This window comes from Salvelinus sp. IW2-2015, linkage group LG7, assembly GCF_002910315.2.
Source record: "Salvelinus sp. IW2-2015 linkage group LG7, ASM291031v2, whole genome shotgun sequence".
Lineage (NCBI taxonomy): Eukaryota > Metazoa > Chordata > Actinopteri > Salmoniformes > Salmonidae > Salvelinus > Salvelinus sp. IW2-2015.
In genome coordinates, this window is record NC_036847.1 from 9,425,218 (window position 1) to 9,447,376 (window position 22,159).

General features: G+C 41.6%; 2 protein-coding genes across 4 annotated transcripts in view; both read right to left on the reverse strand.

Annotated features, from left to right (window-relative positions):
* The window catches only part of rer1 (retention in endoplasmic reticulum sorting receptor 1), a 28,327-nt gene extending 9,117 nt beyond the window's left edge, over positions 1 to 19,210 (reverse strand). For 2 of the 3 annotated variants that reach the window (XM_023990919.2, XM_023990917.2), the window contains exons 1-6: positions 19,102 to 19,210; positions 10,777 to 10,862; positions 10,426 to 10,530; positions 9,720 to 9,816; positions 8,540 to 8,618; positions 4,217 to 4,352 (exon numbers count right to left, since the gene is read on the reverse strand). In XM_023990919.2, the coding sequence (XP_023846687.1) occupies positions 4,217 to 4,352; positions 8,540 to 8,618; positions 9,720 to 9,816; positions 10,426 to 10,530; positions 10,777 to 10,857 (498 nt within the window). In that variant the 5' untranslated portion in view covers positions 10,858 to 10,862; positions 19,102 to 19,210. Of the gene's footprint in view, positions 1 to 4,216; positions 4,353 to 8,539; positions 8,619 to 9,719; positions 9,817 to 10,425; positions 10,531 to 10,776; positions 10,863 to 16,618; positions 16,818 to 19,101 lie in introns of those variants that run through there. The other variant, XM_023990918.2, reaches the window with a different exon arrangement.
* Positions 1 to 22,159, reverse strand: part of tprg1l (tumor protein p63 regulated 1-like) — a 325,294-nt gene that overhangs the window by 202,030 nt on the left and 101,105 nt on the right. The gene's annotated exons all lie outside the window — the stretch shown is intronic.

The following is a 22,159-nucleotide window of genomic DNA, read 5'->3' on the forward strand; positions in this document are numbered from 1 at the left end:
CCTCCCACGCCCTCCCTTCGGCAAATGTGATCATGACTCCATTTTGCTCCTCCCTACCGAAAGGCAGAAACTGAAACAGGAAGTACACGTGCTAAGGACTATTCAACACTGGTCTGACCAATCGGAATCCACGTGTCAAGATTGTTTTGATCACGCAGACTGGGAAATGTTCCAGGTAGCCTCTGAGAACAACAGACGAATACATGGATGTGGTGACTGAGTTTATCAGGAAATGTATAGGAGATGTTGTACCCACGGTGACTATTAAAACCTACCCTAACCAGAAACCATGGATAGATGGCAGCATTCACGTAAAACTGAAAGAGCGAACCATCACATTTAACCATGGCAATGTGACTGGGAATATAGCCGAATACCAATAGTGTAGTTATTCCCTCCGTAAGGCAATCAAACAGGCAAAAGGTCAGTATAGAGACAAAGTGGAGTCACAATTCAACGGCTCAGACACGAGACGTATGTGGCAGGGTCTACAGTCAATCACAGATTACAAAGGGAAAACCAGCCACGTCCCGGACACTGACGTCTTGCACCCGGACAAGCTACACACCTTCTTCGCCCGCTTTGAGGATAACACAGTGCCAACGTGGCCCGCTATCAAGGACTGTGGGCTCTCCTTCTCTGTGGCTGACGTGAGTAACACATTTAAGCGTGTTAACCCTCGTAAGGCTTCCGGCCCAGACGGCATCCGTAGCCGCGTCCTCAGAGCACGTGCAGACCAGCTGGCTGGAGTGTTCATGGACATATTCAATCTCTCCCTATCCCAGTCTGTTGTCCCCACATGCTTCACAATTGTCCAACATTGTTCCTGTACCCAAGAAAGCAAAAGGTAACTGAACTAAATGACTAATCGCCCAGTAGCACTCACTTCTGTCATCATGAAGTGCTTTGAAACTAGTCAAGATATCATCTCTACCTTACCTGACAGCCTAGACCCACTTCAATTTGCTTACCGCCCCAATAGATCCACAGACGATGCAATTGCCATCACACTGCCCTATCCCATCTGGACAAGAGGAATACCTATGTAAGAATGCGGTTCATTGACTATAGCTGTGCAACTGGGTCCTGGACTTCGTGACGGGCCACCCTCAGGTGGTGAAGGTAGGAAACAACATCTCCACATCACTGATCCTCAACACTGGGGCCCCACAAGGATGCATGCTCAGCCCCCTCCTGTACTCCCTGTTCACCCATGACAGCGTGACCACGCACGTCTCCAACTCAATCATCAAGTTTGCAGACGACAACAGTAGTAGGCCTGATTACCAACAATAATGAGAGGTAAGGGCCCTGGGAGTGTGGTTTCAGGAAAATAACCTCTCACCCAACGTCAACAAAACAAAGGAGCTGATCGTGGATGGAACCACAGTGGAGAAGGTGGAAAGCTTCAAGTTCCTCGGCGTACACATCACTGACAAACTGAAATCGTCCACCCACACAGACAGTGTGGCGAAGGCGGCGCAACAGCCCCTCTTCAAACTCAGGAGGCTGAATAAATTTGGCCTGGCACCAAAAACCCTCACAAACTTGTACAGATGCATCCTGTCGGACTGTATCACCGCCTGGTACGGCAACAGCACCAACCACAACCGCAGGGCTCTCTAGAGGGTGTTGCGGTCTGCCCAATGCATCACTGGGGGCAAGCTACCTGCCCTCCAGGACACCCGACAACACCCGATGTCAAAGGAAGGCCAAAAAGATAATCAAGAACAACCACCACCCGAGCCTATGCCTGTTCACCCCAGTGAGGTCAATACAGGTGCATCAAAGCTGGGACCGAGAGACTGAAAAACAGCTTCTATCTCAAGGCCATCAAACTGTTAAATAGCCATCGCTAGCACATTAGAAGCTGCTGCAGTATATAGAGAGACTTGAAATCACTGGTCACTAATGTTTACATATTTTGCATTACTCATATGTATATACTGTATTCTAACCTATTCTACTGTATCTTAGTCTATGCCACTCTGACATCGCTCATCCAAATATTTATATATTCTTAATTCCATTCCTTTATATTGTGTGTATTGTTCAATATTACTGCACTGTTGGAGCTAGAAACACAAGCATGTCGCTACACCCACAATAACATCTGCTAAACACGTTTATGTGACAAATAAAATGCGATTTGATTTGTGTGCGCCATTCAGAGAGTGAATGGGCAAGACAAAATATTTAAGTGCCTTTGAACAGGGTATGGTAGTAGGTGCCAAGCGCATCGGTTTGAGTGTGTTAAGAAATGCAACGCTGCTGAGTTTTTCACACTTAACCGTTTCCCCATGTGTATCATGAATGGTGTTAACTCGAAATGACACAACGACAAGGTTCCAGTTTAACAAAGTTTACTCTACTATTTGAACACACTACAAGGTAGCCATTACACTCCAGGCTAGGTCCAACAACGACAAGACTTCCTGCGCATGCGCACTCTTGACTGAGTGATAACCCCGTAATAACAGAAATATAGGGATACTTAAAACATGAACTTAACATGGTCCACCACCCAAAGAACATCCAGCCAACTTGAAACAACTGTGGGAAGCATTGGCGTCAACCTGGGCGGGGGGATGCAACAACATTTTAGGAAGATGTTCTTAAATGTTTTGTACAAAGTGTATACATCCATTGTTTTTGGCAAAATTGCTCAAACTCAGTAAATTTGGTATTTTCATGTAATGTGGTGGCAGCACCATGCCATGGGTATGTTTGTCAAAAGTTGAAGGGAAACACAAATTGTCACATGCGCCGAATACAACTGGTGTAAACTTTACCGTGAAATACTTGCTCAAAAACCCTTCCCAACAACGCAGAGTTTAAAATAAATAAATAAAATAGTGACAAGAGGAATAAAATACAATTCACAAGAATGGAGGAGTACCAGTACCAGATCAATGTGCAGAGGTATGAGGTATTGGAGGTAGATATGTACATGATGGCAAGGTAAAGTGTGCGTATGTAGTATATGTGAATGTCTGTGGGTTTTGTGTGGGAGTATCAATGTAGTTTGTGTATGTGAGTGTGTGTATATGGTTTGTATATACAGTCTAGTAAGTGTGCGTAGGGTCAGTGCAAGATAGAGTCAGTGCAGATAGTTTGGGTCCCATTAATTGTCTATTTAGCGGTATTATGGCTGTGGGGGTAGAAGCTGTCTCGGAGCCTGTTCGCCTGAGAGCCCTCTCCAAAGTGTGCACAGTTCCTAAGTAATTTCAATGCAATTTTATGTTTTAAAGAAGAGTCTTCAACTATAAGGTGCTTTTTGAGCTCTCCAAGCTGTGCCGTTGAAGAACTAGAGCAAGCACACTTGTAGATGTTTTGATTGGAACACAACCCTGCATCCCCACTATCACACAATTACTGTTCACGCAATCCAGAAACGGTCCATTATACAGTAAATAGCAATCTAGGTCAGGTGAGCATCATTTGAAAGCTTGTTCTATTGCGAACATGACTAGCTAAGTTACAAAATACGATACTACAGTGTTAGCCGTTCACAATTCAATTCAGAGAAACAGATTGTCATTCTGGTGCGTGTAGAAAGGAGTCATGAGTGCATTCAGGTGCGTGTGCCGCGGCAAATTTTCTTCACAATAGACAAACAGGCTCATTCTGTCCAAAACAACCCAGGGTATGACGCCATGTCACCTTGTAACTGTACAGCCAACATAGGGATCATAAACGTTGGCACTGTATAATGACATGAGTTTTATGCTATGGAAATGTGAAGTGCATATTTGGACTCACGGGTGTTTGGCTTGCTTGTATGACATCAAAGCAGTATTTATTATAATCCTCAACATATCATCTTTCAAAATATAGCCCTCTTAATTTACATAATTTCCCTAAAACATTAGCAAAAGTTGCCCTATTAGCGGAAGGGATGGGGGCAACGTCTTGTCGCACGAGGTGCTCAAGTTCAGAACATCTGTCAGTCAAAACCCATACAGAGCTGTGAAGCGGAGACCCTGAGCTCTGACATCATGTATTTTTCTTCACTTTAAAAAAAAGTGGAGTTGGTTGTGTAGATCGGTAGGAAAAAGAAAGAACTTATTCCCTTTTTAGATAGAATTTTAAGGCAGCAAAATGTGATGACTGTGCAAGGGGTGTGTAGACTTTAACTTGCGACTGTACATCTAGCTATGACGCGTCTGATACGACTATCATGCAGTCAGCAGCAGTGTCACTGGGTTTCCCATACCTTGATCTGCCTCTTCATGGTGATGCAGAAAAGCATGATGAAGTACATTACGAGTATGGGCCAGAACACAGGCACATTGAAGGCTTCGAAGAATGTGCAAATCATGGCAATGACGATGCCTTTCGTTGCCGAATGCCTGCAGACAAAAAAAAGGAACCGACATAAAACATACAATAAGGATGTGTAGTAGTTGGAAAATAATAGTAGCTGTAATTTCACACTCATGGCCATAAACAGTTGTCAAAATAAAAAAACAGGACCCATATTCACAAAGCGTCACAGATGGTCTAGGATCAGGTCCCGTCGATGCATATAGTTATGATCTAAAATGCTAAACTGATCCTAGATCAGCTCTCGTAGTCTGAGACTCTTTGTGAATACGAGCCCAGAAGGATACCACAAAGCTAACCACCAGAGGTTTCTGTTTCCGATCATCATAGGTATGGGCAACAACATATCAGTCAGTGACACCAAGTCAAGGGGTCTGAATACACCTTCGGAAAGTATTCAGACCCCTTCACTTTTCCCACATTGTTACGTTACAGCCTTATTCTAAAATGGTTTCAATTGTTTTTTCCCCCCCTCAACAATCTTCACACAATATCCCATACTGACAAAGCAAAAACAGTTTTTCCCCCCGTTAATTAAAATAAACTGGAATATTACATTTACATAAGTATTCAGACCGTACTCAGTACTTTGTTGAAGCCCCTTTGGCAGCGATTACAGCATTGAGTCTTCTTGGGCATGACGCTACAAGCTTGGCACACCTGTATTTGAGCAGTTTCTCCCATGTTTCTATGCAGATCCTCTCAAGCTCTGTCAGATTGGATGGGGAGTGTTGCTGCACAGTTATTATCAGGTCTCTCCAGAGATGTTCGATCGGGTTCAAATCCGGGCTCAAGGACATTCAGAGACTTGTCCCGAAACCACTGCTGCGTTGTCTTGGCTGTGTGCTTAGAGGTCGTTGTCCTGTTGGAAGGTGAACCAACGCCCCAGTCCGAGGTCCTGAGCACTATGGAGCAGGTTTTCATCAAGGATCTCTCTGTTCTTTGCTCCGTTCATCTTTGCCTCGATCGTGACTAGTCTCCCAGTCCCTGCCGCTGAAACCACCGTGCTTCACTGTAGGGATGGTGCCAGGTTTCCTCCAGACGTGACGCTTGGCATTCAGGCCAAATAGTTCAATCTTGGTTTCATCAGACCAGAGAATCTTGTTTCTCATGGTTTGAGAGTCTTAAGGTTCCTTTTGGCAAACTCCAAGTGGGCTTTCATGTGCCTTTTACTGAGGAGTGACTTCCGTCTGGCCACTCTACCATAAAGGCCTGATTGCTGGAGTGCTGCAGAAATGATTGTCTCTGCAGCACTCCAACAATCAGGCCTTTATGGTAGAGCGGCCAGACGGAAGGCACGACAGCCCGCTTGGAGTTTCTCCCATCTCCACAGAGGAACTCTAGAGCCCTGTCAGTGACCATCGGGTTCTTGGTCACCTCCCTGACCAAGGCCCTTCTCCCCAACTGTTCAGTTTGGCCGGGCGACCAGGTCTATGCCACCCGGCCTAGATCTGATCTTCATCCAAGTCACAACAACAGACAAACACAGTCTGCTTAAACTAATAAACAATTATACATTTTCATGTCTTTATTGAACACACCATTTAGATATTCACAGTGCAGGGTGAAAAAAGTATGTGAACCCTTGGATTTAATAACTGGTTGACCCTCCTTTGGCAGCAATAACCTCAACCAAAAGTTTTCTGTAGTTGCGGATCAGACCTGCACAACGGTCAGGAGAAATTTTTGACTATTCCTCTTTACAAAACCGTTTTAGTTCAGGAATATTCTTGGGATGTCTGATGTGAACTGCTCTCTTGAGGTCATGCCACAGCATCTCAATCGGGTTGAGGTCAGGACTCTGACAGGGTCACTCCAGAAAGAGTATTTTCTTCTGTTGAAGCAATTTTGTTGTTGATTTACTTCTGTGTTTTGGGTCGTTGTCCTGTTGCACCACCCAACTTCTGTTGAGCTTCAATTGGCGGACAGATAGCCTTACATTATCCAGCAAAATGTACATCGGCTGGACAGCCACTACTAGAGAGATTAGCAACAGTGCTTAACTTTCTTCATTTATAGACAATTTGTCTTACCGTGGATTGATGAACATCAAGGCTTTTAGAGATACTTTTGTAACCCTTTCCAGTTTTATGCAAGTCAAAAATGAGATCTCTTTTATGAGATCTCTTTTGTTCGAGGCATGGTTCACATCAGGCAATGCTTCTTGTGAATAGCAGACTCAAATGTAGTTTTTTTTATAGGGCAGGACAGCTCTAACCAACATCTCTTCAGGTTAGCAGACCCCAATTAGCTTTTTGGGTTCACATACTTTTTCCAACCTACACTGTCAATGTATAAAAAATGTATTCAATATAGACAAGAAAAATACAACAATGTGTGTGTTATTAGTTTAACTTCTTTGGGATAGGGGGCGGTATTTTGACGTCCGGATGAAAAGCATGCCCAAAGTAAACTGCCTGCTACTCAGGCCCAGAAGCTAGGATATGCATATAATTGGTAGATTTGGATATAAAACTCTAAAGTTTCTAAAACTGTTAAAATAATGTCTGTGAGTATAACAGAGCTGAAATGGCAGGCGAACCCCCCCCCCCCCCCAAAAAAAGAATCCTTCCACTGATTTCAATGGCCGGCACTTTTATAATAGGGCGAAATCGTGCCCGATTGCAGTTCCTAGGGTTTCCACTAGATGTCAACAGTCTTTAGAATGAGTTTCAGGCTGGTTTTTGGAAAAATGACCCAGAAATTGTAGTTTTTCTAGGTGGCTCCCATTTTGGCTGTAGTGTTTCCAAGCGTGACTGAGAGCGCGTTTTTTGGTATTTTTCTCTGGTAAAGACAATAACGATTCTTTGTCTTAAATTGTATCGTTTATTTGCGTATTAGGGTACCTAAGGATTGATTATAAACATTGATTGACTTGTCTGGATAAGTTTATTGGTAACGTTTGGGATTCATTTTGTATGCATTTTGAAGGAGGGAAACCGAGTGGATTATTGACTGAAGTGCGCCAGCTAAACTGAATTTTTATGGATATAAAGGACATTATCGAACAAAAGGACCATTTGTAATGTAACTGAGATCTTTTGGAGTGCCAACAGAAGAAGATCTTCAAATGGTAAGGCATTTTTTATATCGCTATTTCTGACTTTCGTGTCGCAACTCCCTGGTTGAAAATGATTTGTTATGCATTTGTGTGCTGGGCGCTGTCCTCAGATAATCGCATGGTTTGCTTTCACCGTAAAGCCTTTTTGAAATCTGACACCTTGGCTGGATTAACAACAAGTTAAGCTTTATTTTGATGTATTGCACTTGTGATTTCACGAAAGTTTAATATTTATAGTAATTTAATTTGAATTTGGCGCTCTGCAATTTCACCGGAAATTGTCAAAATGGGACGGTAGCGTCCCACTAATCCGCAAGAAGTTAAGCACACTGTGTGTCTATTGTTGTGACTTAGATGATCAGATCAAATTTTATGACCAATTTATGCAGAAATCCAGGTAATTCCAAAGTGTTCACATACTTTTTCTTGCCACGGTATGTCAATAAGGTGTTTTATTTTTAATACATTTGAAAAAAAATCTAAAAACCTGCGTTCGCGTTGTCATGATGGGGTGTGTAGATTGCTGATTTTTATTTAATCCATTTTAGAATGAGGCTGTAACGTAACAAAAAGGGGTCTGAATACTTTGAAGGCACTGTATGCTATATCCACATATAGCCTTGATAGTAAGGAGTGTATGTAAAACAAAGCTTTCCAGTAACAGTCCATAGAGCCATCCTAGTGCAGCATCCTTCAGGAAGTATACTTTCACAAGCCAAGACAAGCCAAGAACCTCTTCACATTGGCGGGTGAGCGAGCTACTCTGCAAGGGCAGTGTGCAGGAGCTTATTTTCGGTGAACCAGGCTATAGTTGGACATAGGACACAACACACATACATGGTCGGACAGTATTGTACATGTCACAGTAAATATGCGTGTTCTCACTTTCCATTTCATTGTAATGTATTATAGTGCATTGATTTTGTGCATTATGATGTGTTGCTGACCCCACAAAATGAACTTCCATGCAAATGGTCAAAAAAAAAACATATCGTAACCATTGGTGAATGATTGATGAAAGAATATTCAAACAGGAGACTGTGGTAGGATATCAGGACAAGGGAGCACAAATGATGCATGCACAAGCCTGTGGCTCAACCCAGTTCAGTGAAAGGCCAGGCTGGGTAGATGACGGTGATTGGGGGCTCTCACCAGAATTTGAATTCGGGCAACCTCCTGATGAACGGGCGGAACTCCTCGTTCTGCTTGGTGGGGAGCGCCGGGCCCTCATCTACAGGTGAGTGGAGGAGGAGCAAGGTTACAAGGATCATTGGTCACGTTCCGAGCCAATCAAATGGACTCAAAACAAGAACAGTGACTACAGATTTAGAAAACTGATCCCAACGGCATCCCAATAAGAATACTGGAGTAAACACCTTGCATTCTGTTTTAAATACCAAAATGTCACTAAAAGGCGTTAAAATAGTATTTACATAGCAACCAAAGAGCTTTCAAAGAGAACCCTTTCTTTGTTACTCTCACCACATTGGAAGCAAAAGAGCTCTCCAATAACTTGTTTCTCTAGTGTACAATGTGTTTCTAAAAACTGGTATGAGATGATTGCTGCCCCCCCCCCCCCCCCCAATTCAGTCCAAATCCATTCAGTAAAGAAATTTGCACCTTGCAGCAGCAATGTGAGTAATTAACACACATCAAATAGACCCCACTTAACCAGTGCATCCCCCATTTTAAATTAGTAGGCGTGACAAAGGGTTAAATGCAGAAGGCACATTTAAGTTGAATGCATTCTGTTGTACAACTGACTAGATATCCCCCTTTCACTTTCCCAAGGGCAAGGTAAACCAACCAATCGTTATCCACAATACTACTTGTAAGTACACTGAACTGTACTAAACATGCATCTCTTTCTGAATTTTGGGATCTAATTTTGTAGTTTGCCGTTTTCTGAAATGATGGGTAATTTGGTAATTACGTTTTATATAGTCTTTGTCTAGTCATAATGTGGATTAATTATCCAGACTGCAAATAAAAATGTAATTGCATTGAACTAAACCGTATAGTATTGAGTCTTCCCAAACTATAACGTATCATTTTTGAATTGTATACGCCAGTGTATTAAGACGCGTTATCGAGTTGGCTTGAAAGCCAAAGATGCACCCCTAGTCAAAGCTTTTTTTTTTTTTTACGAAAAAAAAAATTTGCTCTCTAGCCGCACCATGGAGTCTGAGCAACAAGATATTTTTGATTGTGTCTTAGTGAAAAGTGAGCACTAGAAAACACTCCTAAACATTGTTTTATGGAGGAAAAGTAAACATCTTGAACATGACCGCAACCAAAGGAATGTGGCGTGGTTCAGTGAACTCTAACTTGCCTTCGTCAAGCATTGATGGATCCACTTTTGGTGATAGAAAAGCGATGAACAGGTTAAGATGGTAGATTCCCAGAGCATATGTTACAATATACCAACCCTGGAGGGAGCAGAGAAAACCTCATATTAGTGTTGATTTGAATGTCATGCATTCCCACCTGCAAACTGTAAATAAGCGTAAAAATGTATATTCCGTAATTCAATTTGTAAATGCATCACTGACTGAGGTGAAAATATCTGGAGCAATACTAGTCTAGAAGAAAACAGTACACCTTCACACAGATGCCCCCCGAAAATGTCTTAACGGTTAGACTTGGCAATATAACGTTATCATAGTCAAACAGAATTCAAATCTGACAAGCCACTTATAGGCTCTTCCAAACGTGCTCTCTCGCCTGAGGCATGCCCGCATCTTGGCAGATTTGACTTTGACTGTTTATGCCTGTAAGGAGAAAGTTGTCCCACTGTGTATAATGAAGTGTCACATTGCCGAGGCCACCTTTAAGGACGTCAGGTGCGTATTCAGTAGGGTATAATGTTGTGGAACGTTCCGATAGAAATATATTGTGCAGAACAGACGTGCCTTTTGACATGTGGAGGAAGAAATTATGTCAGCTCTGCTCATGGCATTTCTATGTGGAGTGTTCGGTATGTTGCACTCTCCTGAATGCGGCTCAGGATAAGCCCTGAGTGTGGTGTGTGGCTCTACCTGTAATATGTACACTCTGATCATGTAGATGGCCGTTAGAGAAAGAGTGACTCCCCATCGCCCTATGGAGAACGGCGTTGACTTGTCTAGCCATGACTGATAGATCTGGAAAAGACACCAACCAGAGACACAGTGCACAACCATTACCAGGAGAACAACTATAACCATTAGATAAAGCACTGTTTCAACATCGTCTTAACTGAAGTAGAAATTCCAGTCTTTCTATGTGGCACCACCGTGACAGTGGGTCCAATGTTTATCTTCATCAAAACAGTGGTGCAGAGTTCTATTTGGTTTAGCCTATTTCTCTTTCCTCTTGACGAGAACAACTAAAGGCACCGGCAGCAGTACCTGTCCAACCCGTGTGAAGAAGCTGCCGATTGTGGATGGTTTCCCATGGATCGATTCACCAACACTGTCCCCTTCTGACATTATGTCTGTGGAAGGAGAGAAAATGGTTGTTAACAGTTATTCCTTGAACAGACTTCACCATCCAGGGCTCTACAGTGCGACCATTTTACTCACATATGCACCTAAATATTTTGCTGTGCGACCTAGATTTTGTATTTATTTAGGAGCACCAGTGCCCCCCAAAAAATGTTTTGCCCAGATGATAATTGTTGCAATGATTACTTCATTGTACCGCAGCCCGAGTGCCATGGAGAATACACAAGAGCAGATACGCCACCATGCTTGCGCTTTCATTACAAAAAAAAGGCTTCTTAATGAAAAATATTTGAAGTGTGCTCTTAAATTTACACGTACTCCTTGTAAAATAAAATAAGTCAGCGTTGAGCCCTGCTAACTCAGACTTTGTGTTTGAAAGATCTTGCCTGGCGGTGCTTGGTAAAGCTAGTTTAGTTGTTCCATTTGCTGCAAGTAAATAATGTGTGGGAAGATGAGACTGGGGATATTATGCCTATAACTCAAAGAAATGTGTCAAATAGTAATGAACACCAATATCATCCTTACATGTAGGCTTCAGCAGTTGTTTAATATATAGCTAGCTAGTTCATTTATTCAGTTGCAGACCTCTTCTACATTACCGGTAATAACATGGCAACAATACACAGAGCGACAACAAAGCTTCATCAACCTAACATCCACATTAGCCCAACCAGCCACCAGATTGCATTTTTATTCCTTTTACGTCGTTTGTCATCTGCGTCCGACTTTAATGTGCCCAGCCGGCTATACACTCGTGTGCCCCAGTGACTGTCTTGTACATAAAAAATGTCCTTCATTCAGGCAGCAACGGCATCGGTTTCCTCCTTAAAAAGGAACGTTTCGGACATTTTTGGCCTAAAAATCATTGTCCAGATCACTTTACAAACATGCAGGAATGTGAAAACTACTTCCAAATGCGTTCTGGAGATCAAAAGCTAGGTATTGTTAGTTACCGGATTTTATCCTTACTGATGCACTTGGGGGTAATCGTGTTTTTTCAAAACTACAACTAAGTTTAGGGAGTGAGGTTGATTTCCTGATCTCTGCTTGTTCCACTCCCGCATGCTGGGAATCGGAAAACGTGGGCGTTCCTAGTTTAACAGCCTTGAGACTGTTCTCCCGAAAATAAACTGGAGAAGAAAGCCTGAACCAGCGGGGCCAAGAGGACAGAGCAAGTGTTTTGCGCCAGCTATTGTTTTTATATCTGCATCATTTCATAACATTAGTGCTGTTGTGTGCATTGCGGTTGTGTAGCATTAGTCCGGCTATCGTTACTAGATCGAGTTCTGCCTGGTTTGTTTATACATTCAGAGCTAGCACATTGACATAGCCTCGTTTCTAAAGTACAACCATTGCAACACTGACTTGAATTGTTTTATATTTGGCTGCTGAATGTGCTCCCACCATAATATCTATAACAGCTATATGAATGAGTCTCTTGTAGCTTGCTATGGTAATCTCCCGACAATCTCCTATTGGCCATATATCACAAACCCCCGAGGTGCCTTATTGCTATTATAAACTGGTTACCAACGTAATTGGAGCAGTAAAAATAAATGTTTGGTCATACCCATGGTATATGGTCTGATACCACGGCTGTCAGCCAATCAGCATTCAGGGCTCGAACCACCCAGTTTATAATTAACGTTAGATCACTTTACCATCGTATTGGCTACATTTACCAGTGCTGTTTACAAATGTTAGAGTACAGACTACCCTAACAACAAATCTGATTATTCCTTTTTTCTTTCAGAAAATATCACATGCCTACCGGGTTTTTTTCTTCCTGGAATGGGTACAACGGAAAAACAACAGACTGGTTTTGCCTGCCTGTGTGGTTGGGAGGAGTCGTGATCTCCTGATGGGAAGTAAAGAGGCTTCGTTGAGGTTGATGATGTGCTGGAGGAATTGTAATAGCGTGCAATAAAATCTGGAAACGGCGTGAATTCTTTGTCTTTATTTGATTGGTTGTAACACTATCAGATCAGTACATCTTGAGTAAAACGAGTAGCCTCAATAAGGAATCACTTAGCTACGTATTTGCTTTAGTTGTACTATAAACCCCCTTTGTTTTGTGTATACACTATTGATTTACCAGAAGTTGGTGGAGATATCAGTATCAGGGTTGGGCAATGTTTTTGTCTGGCCTCATATACATTAAGCATTTATGTCATATAATGCTTTGCTCAACTGTAAGGTTTGTTCAAATTTCTCATGAGATTTTTCCCATCTTGCTATTGTTTGTTCTTGCTCTCTTAAGATTACCTTAGGCCTACCATATTTGTAGGTTATTCAAAAACAACGTAAAACTTTAAGATAGCCTAGAACTCCATTAAATAGATTCATTGTTTGATCATGAAATAGCACAGTGGGAGAAATCATCCACTATTGGATCATCCACTATTATAATTAAATTGACCGGACATTTAGCGCTGCTTTGGTGAAACTTAGCCATGTCTACATTGTGCTCTTGCATTCTGTAAATATAACATATTAATTGAAATGGGATATAGAAAATCAGAATATAGGCAATTTACTTGGAATGACACCCATGCGCTGTCCTGCTGTGCACTGCCTGACTCCGCTCTTCTCGTTACTGCGTAAGGACAGTCACGTTGAAATAGGTTAGGTATCGTCTGTCACATCACGATGTCGTCACTAGACGATGACTGTCAATCATCCTTGATAGACGATACTATTGTAATATCGCCCAACCCTAAATCAGGATTGCTCATAATATAGATGTTCAATAATACAGCTCATATTCACACAGCGGATATGCCTAGTACAGCCATTAAAGCTTGTTTGGATTGATTTGTTTATAGAGAATAATATCCACATTTAATTTACAATGACGTGGGCAATGATGTTTTACTTTGAGAACCTTGTCTTGTGCTTCTTAATGACATCCTGTTTTGCTGGCTTTGTTGATTGGGCAATGTTCTTTGGAAGGGCAGGGGTGTTGTATGCTTGTGTTGAATTTAGAGTTGAACAAAATACATTGTCCTGATAAATCGCCACCCATCAACTAACCCTTTCGTTGTCCTCTGGTGTGAAATGCTTGCTACATACACAGACCTTCCGGTATTTGTCCTGTGGTGGTTTTACATCGTATTGTCGTAGAATTATTCTAATCAAAAGGAGAGACTTTTAGATTTCTTCAAAACAATCAAACTTTATTATTTCATTACTGCAGTAATGGAGCTTGTCAACGACCCACACGTAGGTGATTCGTTGAGAGCCCAACCAGCAGGACTAAGCCACAGCATTTTATAGCAAAGTCCATCCTCCTGGATATTCATGACAAATCACAGATGAGAGAATTTATACAAAGGTACATTTTGCGCTCATGCAAAAGAATTCAAGATTTACATGGCACCAAATATCTGTCTCTAGTTAAATTTACTGCTTGCTTATACAGAAATACTAATGCAGCAGACATTAGATCCTTTCCTTAAATAAACTGGAGATTGGGTATCCCTGGCACCGACAGACAGGCACACAGACACTATCCATGGAATGGAATGTTGTCTTATCACCAAGCCATCGTAAATCTACTGTCAATGTTAAATTTTAGAGGCTTCTCTCTCTCTCTCCACACAGACACATGAGAGTTCTAAGAACTCTATTCTGTTGCCTCTAAGACAAACAGACAGTGTGAGCACTAATATAGGCTTACATTCTAATATAAAAGTAATGTGATTAACATAATGTAGTAATACTACGATAGTATTTCGAGTTTTGAATAGGCGCCAACTAGAGGTCGACCGATTAATCGGAATGGCCGATTAATTAGGGCCGATTTCAAGTTTTCATAACAATCTGAAAGCGGTATTTTTGGACACCGATTTTTTAGCAATTTTTTTTACTACACCTTTATTTAATCTTTATTTAACTAGGCAAGTCAGTTAAGAACACATTCTTATTTTCAATGACGGCCTAGGAACGGTGGGTTAACTGCCTCGTTCAGGGGCAGAACAACAGATTTTCACCGCGTCAGCTCGGGGGATTCAATCTTGCAACCTTTCAGTTACTAGTCCAACGCTCTAACCACCTGCCTCTCACATTGCACTCCACGAGGAGACTGCCTGTTACGCGAATGCAGTAAGCCAAGGTAAGTTGCTAGCTAGCATTAAACTTATCTTATAAAAAACAAACAATCAATCAATCAATCAATCATAATCACTAGTTAACTACACATGGTTGATGATATTACTAGTTTATCTAGCGTGTCCTGCGTTGCATATAATCGATGCGGTGCGTATCGTTGCTCCAATGTGTACCTAACCATGAACATCAATGCCTTTCTTAAAATCAATACACAGAAGTATATATTTCTAAACCTGCATATTTTGCTAAAAGAAATCCAGGTTAGCAGGCAATATTAACCAGGTGAAATTGTGTCACTTCTCTTGCGTTCATTGCACGCAGAGTCAGTGTATATGCAACAGTTTGGGCCGCCTAATTTGCCAGAATTTTACGTAATTATGACATAACATTGAAGGTTGTGCAATGTAACAGGAATATTTAGACTAATTGATGCCACCCCTTAGATAAAATACGTAACGGTTCCGTATTTCACTGAAAGAATAAACGTCTTGTTTTCGAGATGATAGTTTCCGGATTCGACCATATTAATGACCTAAGGCTCGTATTTCTGTGTGTTATTATGTTATAACTAAGTCTATGATTTGATAGAGCAGTCTGACTGAGCGGTGGTAGGGAGCAGCAGGCTCGTAAGCATTCATTCAAACAGCACTTTCATGCGTTTTGCCAGCAGCTCTTCGTTGCGCGTCAAGCATTGTGCTGTTTATGACTTCAAGCCTATCAACTCCCGAGACTAGGCTCGTGTAACCGACGTGAAATGGCTAGCTAGTTAGCGGGGTGCGCGCTAATAGCGTTTCAAACGTCACTCGCTCTGAGACTTGCAGTGGTTGTTCCCGCTGCTTCGAGGGTGGCTGTTGTCGTTGTGTTCCTGGTTCGAGCCCAGGGAGGAGCGAGGAGAGGGACGGAAGCTATACTGTTACACTGGCAATACTAAAGTGCCTATAAGAACATCCAATAGTCAAAGGTATATGAAATACAAATCGTATAGAGAGAAATATTCCTATAATAACTACAACCTAAAACTTCTTACCTGGGAATATTGAAGACTCATGTTAAAAGGAACCACCAGCCTTCATATGTTCTCATGTTCTGAGCAAGGAACTTAAACGTTAGCTTTCTTACATGGCACATATTGCACTTTTACTTTATTCTCTAACACTTTGTTTTTGCATTATTTAAACCAAATTGATCGGCCATTCCGATTAATCAGTCGACCTCTACTGACAAGTATTTCACATAACCATGCCAATCTAGCGAAGACGCGCCTCCCTGTAGCTTGGCTCGGAGGCGGACAGCATCATGGAAGCTGTAGTAATCTGATTCTAACAAATTACATCCTGGTTCAATTAAAGGCTATTTTGCTCTTATTCCCCCGGGAAATTTGGATAACTAGAGCCACTGACAACTTGCTGTGGAGTTGTTAAAACAAACTGGAACATTCCTTTAACTTGATTTAATGGCCCGCCAGCAGAGATTTTGTAACTAACAGAAGATGGTTTCCAATTGGAGCAAATTAAGCAATCAGTGGGCAGAAGAAGCGAGGAGGTGGGCAGAGTCAAGCACGAGCTAGCAAGATCCTATTGGCGCATTCTAGCATATTTTTGCACATTTTCTTTAGGGAACGCCTACTGTGCAATACCTCAATTCACCCTTGCACTCCTCTGGCAAAGGGTAAAGTGTACAAAACTTTGTCCACTCTGTTCGTAACAGATTCTAGTTTTGTAACAGAAAACGTCAGCCAAAATGAATCTCGCTTCATCTTCTCAGACTGCCAGCCACTGTGCTTCCTCTCATCACCATATTTGGTAGTGGGTGGAAATGCCAACCGGATGCTTCAGATTTATACATCCAATGTTCTTCACATTGTTCTGTGCCGCCAACCTAAAAAAAAAAACGAGGAAAATATGTGTACCGTCACAGAGTTTCTCAACCCAGAGGTCCAACATCGCGAGACTTCCAGCAATGCTTGCTAAACTGACGAGGCGGGGATTTGAGAAGTCAATGAGACAAGTGAAAAATCCTTCCTTAGTTAATTTTATCCAAATCTAAAAAGCACAACTAGATTTTAGCCAATGTCTTAAGTAGTTGAGCATGTTATTACCAACAAGTTCTCACAGTCTCACTGCAGAATTAGACGTTCATGAACGAACAACCTTATGATCCAGAGTGCAATGAAAAACCAGTGTCCATGACTCCAACTTCATGAAGGTGACAAACTGACATGTTTTCATTTTCCTCAAAATGTGTGGTGATCGGGGATTTCTATTTCTAGAAGCAGTTTATGCCCATCTAGGGCAAGTGAACTGAGCAGTCGCACAAGTTGAACCTGCTCTGAGGTTTCCACATTGGGAAGGTGCTAAAAAAATGTATGGCAGTAGTTACAGATCTGTCACTCATTGAAAGCAAGTCTAAGAAGCCATAGATCTGTCTTATGTACACTATTTTTATGCTTCCCGTTCTTAAGTTTAGTTGTGTCTTTTACTTTCAGTTTTGTACACTAGCTTCAAACAGCTGTAAATACAATATTTTTGGTTATGGAAAATATATTTCACAGCGGTTTAGATGGTACAATGATTCTCTACACTATACATGCTTGTTGTCACAAACTGAAATTAGGCGAACTATTAGAACTTTAGTAACCAGGAAATGGCGGAGCGATTTCTGCATTGTGAAGCTATAACGTCAATCCCTGCCACTCTAGCATGGTGGTGGAAAATGGTGTTTTATTAAAACGGTACACATATGTCCCTGTTTTTTTTAAACCGAGTTGAGGAGGAAACTGATGCCTTTGCAGCCTGAATTAAGGATGTTTATGTACGAGCCGGTCACTGGGCGACAGACACATTGTATAACCAGCTGGACGCAGATGACAAACGTAATAATAGTGTCCGCGGTCGGTTGGGCTACATCAACATACTGTAGGCTAATTCAGTGTTTCCCAACCCTGGTCCTCGAGTACCTAACATAAAATGTTTATTTTAACCCTGGATACCTGATTCAACTAATCACCAAGACCTCAATGAGTTGAATGTTGGGTTTTTGTCAAGGGCTACAACAAAACTGTGTACTGTTTGGGGTACTCGGGGACCAGGGTTGGGAAAAACTGGGCTAATTGACCTAGCTAGCTACCACTATTCCAACACTTCCCACCCAAAATCGATAGAAAAGTTTCATTTTCCAGTTCATGTCAAATGGCATTTGTTGTTGATTGGCTATCAAACGGCTATCCAATTATTGTGAGACTAAGTTAACGTTGGCTGATATGACCATATACTTGATAAATAGCTGACAGATCGAAGACAGAGACGGTCTTTTCCATTATGGATAACGTTAGCTATTATTTGCTCTCCAACGCTGAATCGTGTAATGGTAGGCTAGCTAATAGCAAGCGAGCTAGCCAATGCAGTAGATAGCTAGCCAGCCATCTAGCTAACAACCCATTTATAGTGTGGGATTGGAAAGCTAGCTACAGTAACGTTATATGTTTAGCATTGAAGTGTGATTATTCATAACGCAATTTTGAATACCTAGCTAAAATATCAGGTCATTGTTGTGGTTAGTTACTATTAGCTATTATTTTCGTATTCAATGTTATGTTTCTGTTTTGCAAGCTGGGTAAGTGTTGCTAGCAAATTAGCTAGCTTTACAAAAAAAATATCTAGCGAATTAGTGATGTCCTTCCCTAAACAACCCATTTCTGGTTTGTGTAGTTTTCAAGCAACCATCTTTCATTAGCAGTGTGTGGTAAAACACTTATGGTTTCACTCTACTTCCCATAAGGTGCAGCGGGAATCAAACAGTTACTTGTTAACCCCTGCTACCAGAAAGATGGAAAGTGTAGTCCTTCGTGTCAATCTTGTCGTTTTGAAGGCTACAAATCAGTTGGAAGTTGAACTACAACCACCAGCTGTAACTTCGTGAATTTGACAACTCACTTCCGGTTAGAAACCGAGCTCTTTCTCGCTAGCTAGCATAGGCATATAGCCTCTCGTTACCATATTTAGAGATTCATTAAATTGAAATATTATTTCGATATTGGTCCCCTAGATTCCACTTAAACTCGAGAACATATGTTCACATTCCTACTGATAGACAAAATACTGCAAGACAGGTTTTTCTTACCTGATTCTGCCGCTGTGTCACTACCTAACTACCTCTCGTGCTGGGCCGGCTAATGACGTATGAACACGTCAGTACTTCCGCGAGGACTCGCTCGAAAGTACGACAGGCAAGATTAGAAGAGTTTCGAAAACGCTGGGCCAATGTGATAGATTCCATAGAAATTGAATCTATGGATTAATGGATTATATTTCTATGGTAGTTACACTGGGGTTTTAGGGGCACTTCATTGAAAAGACAATGGCAAAATATTAACTACAATTATATATGACACAATAATAATTTCACTTTTTTTCCAGTCACACCTTTACTTTCAACTCACGTGCTGTTTTATGTCTGTAGCCTAAAATAATGCTCCAAATTAAATAGCCTACTTATTAAGACTCTCTAGAAATAAGTGCCTTCAGAAAGTATTCACACCCCTTGACTTTTTCCACATTTTGTTGTGTTACATCTTGAATTTAAAATTGATTAATTTGAGATATTGTGTCACCTGCTTACACACATACCCCATAATGTCAAAGTGGAATTATGATTTTTTAAATGTTTAAACATTAATAAAAAATGTAAAACTGAAATGTATTGAGTCAAACCTTTTGTTACGGCAAGCCTAAACAAATTCAGGAGAAAAACTTTACTTAACAAGACTGGACTCTCTATGTGTGCAATAATAGTGTTTAACATGATTTTTTAATGACAACCTCATCTATGTACTCCACACATACAATTATATGTAAGATCCTTCAGTCGAGCAGTGAATTTCAAAACAGATTCAACCACAAAGATCAGGGAAAGTTTTCCAATGCCTCGCAAAGAAGGGCAGATGTGGTAGATGTGTAAAAAAAAACAGACATTGAGTATCCCTTTGAGCATGGTGAAGTTATTAATTACACTTTGGATGGTGTATCAATACACCCAGTCACTACAAAGATACAGGCGTCCTTCCTAACTCAGTTGCCGGAGAGGAAAGAAACCACTCAGAGATTTCACTGTGAGGCCAACGGTGACTTTAAAACAGTTACAGCGTTTAATGACTGTGATAGGAGAAAACAGCATTGTAGTTATTCCACAATACTAACCTAATTGACAGAGGGAAATTAAGGAAGTCTGTACAGAATAAAAATATTCCAAAACATGCATCCTGTTTCAAATCAAATTAAATGAAATTGTATTAGTCACATGCGCCGAATACAGCAGGTATTAATACCTTACAGTGAAATGCTTACTTATGAAACCCTAACCAAAAATGTAGTTAAAAAAATAAATAAGAGTAAGAATAAGAAATCAAAGTAATAAAGTAATAAAAGAGCAGCAGTAAAATAACAATAGCGAGACTATACACAGGGGGGGTACCGGTACAGAGTCAATGTGCGGGGGCACCGGTTAGTTGAGGTAACTTTCTCATGGCTTCTGGAGGGAAATGCTGTAGGAATGCTCAACCAACTGGTGTCGCTCATTCAGCCAACAGAAACTTTCAACCGGTTTTCCCCATTAAGTAGCGAGTCGGAGTCTAAGGCCGAGTCTTCTCTTGTCTCTACTCCTCCCGTTACGGGGTCAGAGACGCCGAAGCTTCCCACCATTAGCTCTGACAAATTGAAAACCCTAGTCATTGGCGACTCCATTACCCGCAGTATTAGACTTAAAACGAATCACCCAGCGATCATACACTGTTTACCAGGGGGCAGGGCTACCGACGTTAAGGCTAATCTGAAGATGGTGCTGGCTAAAGCTAAAACTGGCGAGTGTAGAGAGTATAGAGATATTGTTATCCACGTCGGCACCAACGATGTTAGGATGAAACAGTCAGAGGTCACCAAGCGCAACATAGCTTCAGCGTGTAAATCAGCTAGAAAGATGTCGGCATCAAGTAATTGTCTCTGGCCCCCTCCCAGTTAGGGGGAGTGATGAGCTCTACAGCAGAGTCTCACAACTCAATCGCTGGTTGAAAACTGTTTTCTGCCCCTCCCAAAAGATAGAATTTGTAGATAATTGGCCCTCTTTCTGGGACTCACCCACAAACAGGACCAAGCCTGGAAGGTTGAGGAGTGACGGACTCCATCCTAGCTGGAGGAGTGCTCTCATCTTATCTACAAACATAGACAGGGCTCTAACTCCCCTAGCTCCACAATGAAATAGGGTGCAGGCCAGGCAGCAGGCTGTTAGCCAGCCTGCCAGCTTAGTGGAGTCTGCCACTAGCATAGTCAGTGTAGTCAGCTCAGCTATCCCCATTGAGACTGTGTCTGTGCCTCGACCTAGGTTGGGCAAAACTAAACATGGCGGTGTTCGCCTTAGCAATCTCACTAGGATAAAGACCTCCTCCATTCCTGCCATTATTGAAAGAGATCGTGATACCTCACATCTCAAAATAGGGCTACTTAATGTTAGATCCCTCACTTCAAAGGCAGTTATAGTCAATGAACTAATCACTGATCATAATCTTGATGTGATTGGCCTGACTGAAACATGGCTTAAGCCTGATGAATTTACTGTGTTAAATGAGGCCTCACCTCCTGGTTACACTAGTGACCATATACCGCAAAGGCGGAGGTGTTGCTAACATTTACGATAGCAAATTTCAATTTATAAAAAAAAAGAAAATGACGTTTTCGTCTTTTGAGCTTCTAGTCATGAAATCTATGTAGCCTACTCAATCACTTTTTATAGCTACTACTTACAGGCCTCCTGGGCCATATACAGCGTTCCTCACTGAGTTCCCTGAATTCCTATCGGACCTTGTAGTCATAGCAGATAATATTCAAATTTTTGGTGATTTTAATATTCATATGGAAAAGTCCACAGACCCACTCCAAAAGGCTTTTGGAGCCATCATCGACTCAGTGGGTTTTGTCCAACATGTCTCTGGACCTACTCACTGCCACAGTCATACTCTGGACCTAGTTTTGTCCCATGGAATAAATGTTGTAGATCTTTAATGTTTTTCCACATAATCCTGGACTATCGGACCACCATTTTATTACGTTTGCAATCGCAACAAATAATCTGCTCAGACCCCAACCAAGGAGCATCAAAAGTCGTGCTATAAATTCTCAGACAACACAAA